Below are 12,276 nucleotides of genomic sequence, written 5' to 3'. Positions count from 1 at the left end.
TGACAGCATATAGGTGCATTTAAAAGCAGCTCCAGCTGTATGAGCTACCACCACTTCTACAGCAGAAAAGAGCTGTTTTCTTTTTAGCAGAATCTTTGGGAGAAGAATTTCATTTTTTGCCTGGGCAAACAGCAGCAGAACTCTTTTTTGGACCTCAGCTTGTTGGCTGCCTTCTTGGGCACCTCTGAGGGTGTTCGTTGCTCCTTAGCTATACCAGTGATCTGCCTGGTCCCTGGGATGCACCTATTCTTTCCCATGGACTGCGGGTTCAGTGCCTGAATTTCAGAGATCCAAATACCTCTTTCTCTTCTTGTCCCCTTGATAATCAGGATTTATAATCAACTTCTGGGAAAACAAAAAAGATAAATTTCTCCTTGATTAGCAATTGATTGAGGTCAGTAGAGTGGCAGTGCAGAAGGTAAAAGCTGAAAGTGATTCCTTGATACAGCTTCATTGTCATTATTGTGCATTGGACCCTTCAGATAAAGTAATGGAAAGATGTCAGTATACCTCTTTACTGCTTTAGGGACTCAGAGTTGCATCTCCTGTTAGTGAGCTGTCCCACTGCACTGATGTACGGGTGTGGTGGGACATGTGCTTGTTCTGGAGAAGTGCCATTGAAAAAAGAAGCTAGAAGCTTTATGACCAGAGCAAGAAAAACACAAATACCCCTTTTTATCCCCAGCAGATTTTCGTGTTGGCAAAAATTTCATAGCTGTCACTGGCGAGCAACTTACCTGTCTCTTTCATACTAAAGGTGTCACTTTTGGAAGCATAGACCTAAATTGTACTAAAGCTGAGAAGATCTGTTTCACCCTAATGTCCTGTGACAGTAGCATGCGTGCGTCTTCTGTGCTGATCATCCAGTCCTTTGAGCTCTCATAAATCATGTGCTTGTGCTAGTTACTGTGATGGCTCTGTCCCTCTTATAAATAAGTAGAATAGTTATTCCTTTTGTTATTTAGCAGCTCTTGTGAGATTATAATTTTATCCAGATATCAGATCCCAAGGCTTTTATGATCTGACATTTTTCTTTTTTTCTTTTCGATGACTAGGTTCGAGATGGTGACAGTGAGATGTCTTCTCTTATTAACAAATTCTGTCATAGTACACTCATGTCACCAATCACTTCTACCAGCAACAGTCTCTGGATCAAGTTCAAGTCTGATCCTTCTGTGCAAAGGGCTAGCTTCAGAGCCATTTATCAAGTTGGTAAGATGAACTGGTAACTTGCAGTGTGAACTGATCTAAAATTTGGACACTTTCAGTTATTTCCGTGCTATATTATCCATATAATGGGTTGAAGACAGACTTCAAAAGAAAGAAAAGAAAAAAATAGAGTCAGTTTATTTATTTATTGCTACTTTTAGAAATGCTAAGATGATGTCTGTAGTAGGTCTGTTGTAGGCACTCCTAGCATGCTTGGAAATGCAACCCTCATAGCTACTATTAATGATAAATCACTTACTGCTAACATACCAAAAATGATACAGCTATAATTCTGCCTAAATAATTTTACTTTCATTTTTCCTATCTTTTAGTTCTTAATCACCAACAAATCTGTGTCTGTGAAACAAATGAGTCAAATCCATTAGTTTTCATGGGCACAGTTAAATTGGTCTTCTGTATATACATATTTATGCTATACTTATAGCAATATATTCTTTTAAATACATTCTTAATACTAAGATGATCTGTAGTAGATGCTGTTAAGAAGATAGGTTTTTAGGGGTGGTTTTCTTCTAATTTCATACTGATATTTGATAGACATCACATTATACATTCTGTGAAACTGTTCATTGCAAGTACTGATTCCTGGTGTCTCTTGGCAGCCTGTGGAGGCTCCTTGTCTGGAGCAGGCACTATCCATTCCCCTTACTACCCCAGGATGTCCCCTCACCCAAAGACCTGTGAGTGGATCATCTCCCAGCCAGCTAGCAAAGTGGTGATTCTTAACTTTATCGACTTTGACATTCGAAATACAACCGCTTGTGACTCGGACTACATTGAGGTAAAGAATAATACACATCTACTGTGAATAGTAGATGGATTCTTATCTGTACGTTCATTTTCATACTCATTTCCACTACAACAGAAGTGCTTGACAGGCAAGCACTTCTTACAGCAGTCATAAAAGCTTTTCCAGGCTCATAATGGGATCCTAAACCTTTTCTTGGTTCTCCAAAGATGATGTGACCATTTTGATAATCAGAGATGAATATCAGGTGTCTTTAGATAGACAGACCTGGTTTTGGAGGTTTATGTGCAACTTACTGTTGAGGGCATAAGGTCTCATCTTTTCTCCATCTGACATGCTTTGCATGGGAGAATGCTCCTCTGACAGTCATAAGGCTGCATTTTATGTACCTGTAGTAGAAACCATGCTGAAGAAAGGGTAGGGTTTGACTTGCTAAGGATGTCTTTTATGTGGTTCTTATGAATTCATTTATGCTTAAAACTTTAATATAATAGAAATTCGTGTGGGATATCTTGAATACACTGTTCTTCAGGTCAGAGATGGCAACAACACAGACTCTCCTCTTTTGGAGAAATACTGTGGTACAGCTGTATCATCTATAGTGCAATCTACACGGAACAATCTCTATATCAAATTCAGAGCTTCCTCTCTTACCAACCTTGGCTTCAGAGCTGAGTACTGGCCGTTAGATACAGGTAAGGATTTTTTTGTTGTTTTCTGTATAGAGTGTTGAAACTTTCCAAATTTTCCTGTACTCTGAAAACAGTTGGCCATCAAGTTTTATGAGGGTGTAATGGAAGATCAATTCTGAATCAGTTACTGTGTAGTATGCATTGAGGAAAAAAAGACTATAAAATTTCAGAAAGAAAAATATCTAATTTTATAAGTGCCTAACTTTTTAATAAATATATCATTTAACCTGATGTTTTAAATCTCTACAGTATGCGGAGAGACACTCACTGAACCAAAAGGAACCATTACAAGTCCTGGTCATCCAGAGGTCTACCCACATGGTATTAACTGTACCTGGATTATCAACGTTCAGCCCGGCTACCTTATCCGCCTGACATTCACTTCATTTAACTTGGCATTTGATTATAGTTGCAGAAAGGATTATCTTGAAATATATGACAACACCACTGTGCAAAAATTGGGAAGGTGAATATGTCCATTAGCCTACAGAGTTGAATTACTGTAGAGTGAGCACTGTTCTGTAGACCTCAACATCCAATTTTCTTCCCTAAATTCTGTGTGTAGATTAATTTCTCTGCATTACAGAAACAATAGCAGCAATTTCTCTGCCTAGGATAGTAAAGGCAGCTTGCTTTCTTTGACCATGGAATGAGAAGCACATTTAATAAATATTATACCAGGACAACCTAACTTGTGTCAAAAAGATAGCTTTTTTAAGGACAGGTTTCAATAGCTGGCATTGTCCAGCTCCATTAACATTTTGATGTATGGGAAATAAGTTCAAAAGCATTAGTATATCTGTGCCCAGGAAAAGACGTGTTTTGAAACACTTGCATAAGTGAAAGAAAGATTACTTAAAAGTTTGTGCATTTGGATCTCAGCAAAAACTAAACCAAAATCTGCATTTTATAGGAATTTGTTTTCAATTTCTCTTGATATGTGATGTTATCTTAGGGAAGAATCTTTTTTTTTTTTCCCCTTCTCCAGTTGGGGTATACACAGGGTTTTCTTGCCGCCCTAGAATTCAAGAACATCTGAACTACTTGGGAACAGTATCCAGCTGCATCTACAGGCTGTAAAGTAGTTGGCTGACACGGCAGTATTTTGGAAAATAAGGAGCAAATTAATGTCATAATGGAGAGCGTTTTGCAACCTTAGTCTTTGGCCAGCCACTCTGACTCTTACAAAAGAACAGAATATGTTGTAGGTACAGCATAGAATAATTTCAATAAGAATTTGACAACTTGATGAACAGTTTCTTCTCTGACTTTGCCACACAAGTTAGATTTGTACATGTAGTGTGCTATTTAGTCCTATGATACAGGGTATATGGCTGGGATCTGTATCATCCAAAGGAGAGATTTGCCTATGCATAGCTGTTCAAACTGCTCAGGAAAGCTGAATCCTCTTCCAGTAATACAGGTGCTTCATAAAGTACTGCCATTCAATTTGGGGCATCTTTTTGCTGCAGATACTGCGGAAGATCAATTCCACCATCCATCACTAGTGGTGGCAACATGATGATGTTGTACTTTGTGACCGATCACAGCATTGCATCTGAGGGTTTCTCAGCTAATTACATCTCCCTGAATGCATCAAAAGGTAATATGTCAGTCTGTTCATTATGCAAATGGTATATTTTCAGCTGTCACTGTAAATAACCACTACAAGAAACAGAAACATTATTTTCTGTGTTAACAGAAGACTGCCTGGTGCCTCTTCTACCCCTTCGTATTTATCCTGCTTTATTCACAAGCTTTCTTCCTCCCTAGGAAAGCAGAAAGCAATTTCTGTAAGCAACACTGCTGTTTTCTTTAAAAAGCCAGTAAGAGCTGACATGGTAGAACCGCGTGAATTATTTAGGAAAAGTATTTTCTGAATTTGCTTTGTCCGTTCTGAGCTGAGTCTGTGTGATCTAGGAAGCTTAGCAATTGTGGACAGCTTACTTGAATGGGAGACTCTCAGGTGCCATAAAAATTAATTTAGTCCCTATTAAGGTGCAGTATTGATGATGGGCAGAGAAAGGTCATATAGGATGAAATTTGATAAAGCAGCAAAATAACCTGAAAGAACAAGCTGGGTCTTTTTCATTACGACAAGAGTACACCATTTCTGTCTCCACAAGAGTTCAAGGCTCCTGTTATGCCTTAAACCTGTCCTTTAAGTATCTCCTTTTAAGGGGTCATGACATACATCACTGGGGTAAAGACTACTAAAGAGAAGAATGACGGTTCCTTCCTTAGTTCTCTAACGCAGAGAAAAACTGAGAAATTACTCCGAATTCTAATCAAGCACATCTGTGCTTTCAGACTATGCTGAACCCACCATACCTGATCCAGTGTTTGCCCCTCTCTCTAGCACTGAGAGCATTTTAGCAGTGACTGAACTGCACTTGAAAAAGGAGCCTCTTGATGAAAGACTGTAACTACCAGTTTCATAGACCCAATAGACATGGGTCTGCTACTGCTTCCCTCCCTGCTAAAGACAGACCTGTAGTAGAAGAGGATTTATGCGGGTAGAGGGACAAGTTCTGCCTACAAAACCTGTTTTTAAACCACAAAAGGGGCAGAGTGGGACAATGAAGAAAAGTAAAAGTGAGAATAGATTTGTAGCTGGGTTATTTATCTATCAATAACCAGTTTCTAGGTCATTTGTGTGTGTGTCTGCAGACTACAAGGGATTTATTAGATGAATACCAGAAATTCATAATACTCATCTATGCAGCCATAAACCACCAATGGCTGCTCATTGTTTGCTCTTAGTTTCTTTAATAATTTTATTCTTCCTGCTTTCTGAGTTTCTCCAACCTGTTTAAAACCAGCAAAATTTCCGATTTCTACCATGTGAAAAATAACTGCTTTCTTGGTGACAGCTTGGAAAATTTGGTTATTATTTAATCTCTCAAGCATGTGTGTAGGCAAGACCAGTACAGATTTTGCCACTGTGTTTTTATTCACTACCAGATAACTTACAAATCCAAATAATCCATTTTCTCAGCTGCCTTCATTCATACTTGAGTTATCTGGCATGGAAACCAAAAGCCAGTAAAAACAATTAAGATCTAATGAGAACTATTCCAAGGAGGAAATTTCTGTTTGTTAGAAAATAATAGGCCAAAACCCAATTTCTACTTTTAAAAAACTTTCCAAGAAAGATTCCGTAGTTTGCAACCTGAGTTCTTATCAGTAAGAAACTGTGAAATTATCAATCAGCCTTATAAAGTCTTTAATGAGCCTGGTTTTGCAGCTGCAAACTGTAACTTCTCTAAGTATCATTGTTATTTGTTAATGTGACATTTTTTCTTTTACTTTACCTCAGATTAATATTTCATGGGTGGATTTGATTCCTTCCTAACTGTTCTTATAGCATCTCTTCTCACAGCTCATCAAGATCAAAATATTCTTTACTCAACTTTAATCTATATTTCTGCCTCTGAGTAACCCTATCTGTTTCTCTGGCTTTGATAGTTATCTCTGTACCTTCCAACTTCACTGCTCTACCTCCTCTCTTCCATATTCCCCTCCTTTACCACCACCATGATGAATGGATTTTCTTATCTTTCATCCAAAGCACTGCTATCTGCATCATGTGAGGTTCAAACTGCATCAACACTGTCCCTGGAATGATTTCAAACTATGTCGTAAAAATGCAAGTCTGTTTTCTCTTCAATGCTATTAATAACTAGAAACTGTAAAAAATGTTTATATGAAATTAGAACTATATAAAATCTTCATCCAAACTCTAAACAACAGGTATGATTTGTTTTTCCCATAATGAATGCAGATATCTTTACTACTCTTCAGCTAAACTGGGCTAACTCTCAATTTATTCTCACTCAGATGAGAACTATGATCTCTAGAATAAATGCTTTTTCATTTCAACCAGTATAGTTTGTGTAAGTGTGGCAAAGTAGCAGATAACTACTGAAACTGAGAGTAATAAACTTATACAGAAGTTGAAACTACAATCTGTTTTCTTTACAGAGATTTGTTTCTTTTGGTCCCAGTACAAGCATAGCAGTACTATAAGGTGGTCATAAATACTGGACTGCTAACATTCATTTTTTAAGAATAAAGTGTTTTGAAGTTTCTATGGCCTGAGAGAAGGCAAACATATCTGTGTACGTGGACTTTGCTGTGAGGAGCAAATCCCCGCTTCCCTGAAATCATATCAAGTTTAGTTTTCCCACTGTGAGATGTTTAGGTCTGATATTCATCTTATGTATATCCAGTTACTCTAAGGTAGCAAATTGCTGAACATAATCATATCTGAGAGATTTACCAAAGCTATGGATTTTTTTTTTTCTTTACATCTGCTGCCTATTTTCATTTTTCTGCTAAGGAAAATATGGTTCTAATAATGTTTCTTGTGCAGTAAAACTCCTTCATATTTTTGAGCTATGTTTTCTTAGCCAGCTAGAGTGTAACCAATATTAGAACTGGCCAGACCTGTTCTGGTTCATATTAGAGATTTCAATAAGATTTTGCCTGAAGTTATTTTACAGAGAATGAGCTATTGAAAAGATGGACAAGATTATCCTCCAAAAAAAGAATAAATAGGAGTAAAAAAAAAAAAAGGATAAGTAGGAGTGAAAAAAAATTTTTTGTGTAAAACAAAACTAATTTTCCTGTCCATGCATCTTAGCAAACAATGTTTTTGTTAGCATGGCTTATCTGTGATATATTAATTAGTTGAAAAGTAGCCTGAAAATAATGGCAAAGCTATATTTCCTGTTCAAAAAAATTTGAATGCCACAAGACACAGCCATGCCCATGGTCCATAAAGTGCAAACAACTGTTTTAGCAGTCTGCCAGCTAGTAGCTGCAAATAGCTTATATGGCAGCAATACAAATGGAAATCCTTCAGTCAAACATGCCCACATGACACTCAGTTGTTTAAAATGTATATTGCCCACTTAAACTATCTGTACCTTGGATGCTTAGTTCTTGGCTGTCTTTCTGTCTTTTAAAGGGGAAAGTCACATGGAAAGCAAAGTAATATTTGGGTTTATTTCCTAGAGTCCAGGTCTCAAATACCAGAGAGACCAATGTCACAGCAGCCATATAAGTGTTATGACAGATTTTAGGGTTTTCTTTTGCCCATCTTGGCTGACCACACCACAGAGAACCCATGTAAAATTATTGAAAAATCTTTGAAAGAGCTCAGTCTTTCCTGGAAGTGTTGCTCAGGGTCTTGAAAGATCCAGGCCAAAATTTTCCAACAGGAATAGCACTAGAGTCAGTGTATGTATTTTATTGTCCTTGAGTTCTTCACAAGTAAGTGGAAATTTATTTGTTTTACTTTGAATTGGGGTTTGGGGGGGGGATTTTTTTCTTTTTCTTCTTTTGTTTTTCACTTGTTCATTTCATTAAAGGGACTTCATTTCATCCTTTCTGCTGAGAAAAGTCAGCATTTACAAGGTTTTTAGGTCCTGATAGAGTTTTTATACCTCGTCTTTCTCTGGCTTTGGTAAAAGATAAGATTTTGTCTCCTTATAATCCTGAATTGTGAATGATATTATTTATCAAGAGGAGTAACTTGGTTTTAAATAGCTTCATTATGTGGTATATGTTAGCTGACAATGACTGAATGGAGAAGTCAGTTTGAGAAGGATGAGGAAAGAAAGGAAAACATTTGTAAACCCATGGACTTAAATGTGCACCTGAATGTGATGTATAGATTTGTTTGTCATCTTTATTGATAGCTGAGTACAAGTTGAGATCTCAGTTTCCATCTTGCTGACTGAACCCAGTAATTAGTAGGAGGATGTTGCCTGGCTTTTCTCATTAGCTGAACAAGCAAAGACAAGAATGGAAAGTAGTGTCTGACAAATATGTGTGTGCAGAGATAAAGGGCATGGTTGAACAAGGCTGAGCTAAGAGAAAAAAAAGCTGAAGTCCTGCATGCATGTTGGGCATGTTGACTCATCCTGAGTCCCAGGAAAAAGGCTCAATCAGCTGGCAACTGACAACTTGTTAGGCCAATTAACTTGGTTATGTTTGATCAGGGTATTAGTCTGCCTGTATACACCTATATATGTGTCTACAACTCTATAGTATGTGTGTTTATGTGTAAATCAGCAGAAGAGAGCCAGAGATTCTTTTTGAACAGCTGTACCCGGTGTTTCTAAGGAGTTTGGGTCTGAAATGCTACAAAGGACCTTTTTGTGCCTTCTTGGTAAAATGAAGCCTGTTAGCATCTGCCAGCAGCAGTAACAGAAGGCCCTGAAGTCCAGATGTGGTTTTCCATTGCCTGTGGAGAGACATATACTTCATGTGAGAGTTTATTCCTTTTTTTCCTAAACATGCATAGTATTACATAAAGATCTAATTGTTAGGCATCCCAGTTTTCCTTTGGCAGAGTGAGACTGAAAGAAAACTCCCATTTTACATACAATACTATAGTTTTATTTTTGATTAATTAGAATTGTGGCAACTGATGAATATCTCTTTATGGGAAAAAACATGGCTATAATTTTCTGCAGTATGCATGATTGCATGAGTGAGTGGTACAAAAGCTGGCATTTTTCTCCTCTGTTGGCTATTACAGTGGGTTACTGCCATTTATGGCATTTTTTTCAGAAGAGCAAACACATTCAGTACCAAAATCAGAAAGCAGATTGAATACCTTTCAAAACCTCACACACTGGCAAAGCAAGATGTGTAATTGTCCTTGACAATTTCCTCCTTCTTCTGTTTTTCATGAGCTGCAATAAGTGTCTTCAAACTAAACTGAATTCGTATTTTTTCCAGGCATATAATAATCACATTATGGCATTGGGCTGCATTCTGAACTTTGGCAAAGGAGTCAAAGTATTTCTTTCTTGCTAACTTTGCTAAAAGTGTTCACTGAAGGAATTATTACTGCCCAAGCACACCCCCAAATGCTGTGTTAGTGAAGTGAGTGCAAAAGGGGAGTGCCAGCTCTCCTGCTGAAAGTAGAACACAACAACTGAATCCAGTTACCAGAAGAGAGTTGGCTGTCAAAAAACATGGGTTCATTTATGCTTTTCCTAAACTTCATAGCAGTGTATGCTCAGTCTACACTTGGATTTATTTCACTGTAGCGAGAAGTCTGACATTTCTAAGGCAGTCACTGTTCCACCTTCTGTATTTATTCCCCCTTAGATCACAAAGAAGATTGTTATGTGAAGTGTAGAGCAGTATACAGCACTTGGGATATGAGTTTCTGCATGGATTACTCCCAAGAGAACAAACTTTGGTGAGGGAGGGAACCTGGACAGTTCTGTGGAAATTATTCTTAAAAGGGCTGATAAAAATATTTTGGCTTCTGTGTTGCTAATTTTACCCTAAGGGCCCTTATCTAGTACATCAATTTTAATATTCTCCAGGCTGAAAGCTAGTGTTCATGGTCTCAGCCTCTGAGTGAATAAGGAATAGCAGTATTGCAACAGCTCTAACCATTAAATGTGCATGAGTCAAACACCTAACCTTCCAAAATCAGGAGGAAATAATTAGTTAAAAATATGTAACCTAATAAATATACACACATTTTATTTTTTTTTTTTTATTGCTTTTTGTGTAATGAGCTGTTAGAAAAAAACTTGGATCACATTTCTAAGTCTGATTTCTAACCCTGCAGGCAGGGTTCTCAAGAAATCATATGACTTAAGGACCTGGGGTTTGATGATAAGCCCTACATATCATGAAACACCATGGGAGCTGGCAGCACAGCAAGGGCATTATAAGGACTTATAAAGCAGCACAAAGTTTTTAAGGTGACCAGGACTAACCTGATTGTTATATGCATACATTAGAGCATATCTGTGATGGAACACACAAACGACTAAAATTCTAGATAAAGACTTTAGTAGATCATGATTTTAGGCAAACGAGTGCATGAAACCTTTTTGACTTGTCAATACCAAAGTACAACCCAATGGCAGAAAATTATTAGCCTGTTTCTGTGTCATCTTTCTTTGTTCTTGTTGTTATGAGTTAGGAACTTGAGTCTGGTAGCTAGCTTTGGGGGTATTTATTCCACAGAAAACATTTTCAACAGAGGCCTTCCAGGTGACCAAGAATGCAAAACACCATTAAAAAAGACACCATTAAAAGCAAAAGCATTTTAGTAGTTAGAATGGATAGAGAACAGTCATGGAAATGACCAACCTTAGACATGGAGGGCCTGAACTGTAATTTCATCCCTTTCCCCTAAATTATTATTCATATTGAAGTATTAAGCACAAGTATTACTATACTGCAGCTATGCTGTGCTAGAAAACATGTTTCAGAGATCTGTGGCAACCAGCTTAAGTGAGTATAAAGTTAATCATAATATTTTGCTTACTCTATCAGTTGTACTTTATAATTAGTCTAACTCTGCCTATTTGATAGAAAGTACTTAAGAAATCTACTTTCATTTTTATAGTTGCAACCTGTAGGACCTGAAACGGGAATGGAGGACCAGAATGAGTCTCCAGGGTCATCAAATCCAGCCCACAATTTTATGCCTCTCCCCCCACCCCACCTTTATTTTTTTTTTGCCAAGAGATACATAAGGTGATCCCCTTCTTAATTAAATTAATCAAACTCTATCTTAAAAAACAGTGGACTTTTTTCCCCTTTCTGCATCTGCTATGTTGGTTCGATGATTGCTCCATAAACTCACTTCCTGATAGAAACCTTCTCCTAATTTCTGTGTGTCAGTATTCATGGACAGTTTTTAACTTCAGAGCTTGTACTATCATTGAGAATGTGTTCTATTTTTCTTTTCTTCATCCTTCTTGATGTTTATCTCTTTCTTTTTCTCCTGCACTTGCTAAGCTAAACAAGTTAAGCTCTTCTGGTGTCTCTTGCCTACTAAATTACTAATTTCCTGCTATCTCCACAACCTCTGCCTTACTTGTTCTCATTTGATTTCCAGAACATCAGTGACCATGGTTATCCTCATTTTTCGAGGTGACATGTCACCATTACCTTGTGCAGTGGCATCAAGATTCTCTGTTTCAACTGAAAACATCTGACAGGGATCACATTTCTTATTGCCCTTTCTGCAGCCAGATCACAAAGCTTACTCAGACTGTGATCAACTAATACACAACAATTGTCTCCAAAATAAGTCTCCTGTACCATTGTATAGCAGATATTTTTATCCCTAGTCCTTATGTCTGTCCTTTCAAAAGAGCTTCTTTTTAATTATTGCTCAGGTTCTGGCTCAGCATTAGTCCACACTATTTTCTTCTTTCCAGCTCATAATACCAAGATGCTTCTACAGTGCTCACAAAAGAATTGATGTAGATTATTTTAGCATAAGACCTTGAGTAGAACTGCTTTGTCCTCACAGTCTAACAGTTATACTATTTTCCAACTGATTGTCACTTATGGCCCAGAAAATGGGAAAAAAATTTAGATATAAAGTCCCCATCTCCCAGGTTTGATCGTGGGGAATGCCTGAGAACAGTATAGCATCTCCTTGTAGCTAGAGGCTGCATTCAGTTTCCACCACCACTGCTTTTCAGAAATTCAGGAAGACTACCTTTTGTGTTGATCATGATAAACTTTTCAGTTTCCTTTCTCTGTTTACCTGGGTTTTAGGTCAAAGACAACTTAGGCAGCTGGAACTACTCTTATGTTGCCTATTTA

At 37.5% G+C, this 12,276-nt stretch overlaps 1 protein-coding gene across 1 annotated transcript in view; it reads left to right on the top strand.

The window, feature by feature from the left end:
- CUBN (cubilin) overlaps positions 1–12,276 on the top strand; it is a 151,302-nt gene that overhangs the window by 25,033 nt on the left and 113,993 nt on the right. Inside the window, 5 exon segments of the mRNA XM_030010136.2 lie at positions 1,056–1,212; positions 1,833–2,011; positions 2,511–2,673; positions 2,920–3,136; positions 4,143–4,273. Of these exon segments, the coding sequence (XP_029865996.1) occupies positions 1,056–1,212; positions 1,833–2,011; positions 2,511–2,673; positions 2,920–3,136; positions 4,143–4,273 (847 nt within the window).

This window comes from Aquila chrysaetos, chromosome 3 (assembly GCF_900496995.4).
Source record: "Aquila chrysaetos chrysaetos chromosome 3, bAquChr1.4, whole genome shotgun sequence".
NCBI lineage: Eukaryota > Metazoa > Chordata > Aves > Accipitriformes > Accipitridae > Aquila > Aquila chrysaetos.
The sequence above is the reverse complement of the archived record's forward strand: the minus strand, read 5'-3'. Positions and strand labels throughout refer to the sequence as shown.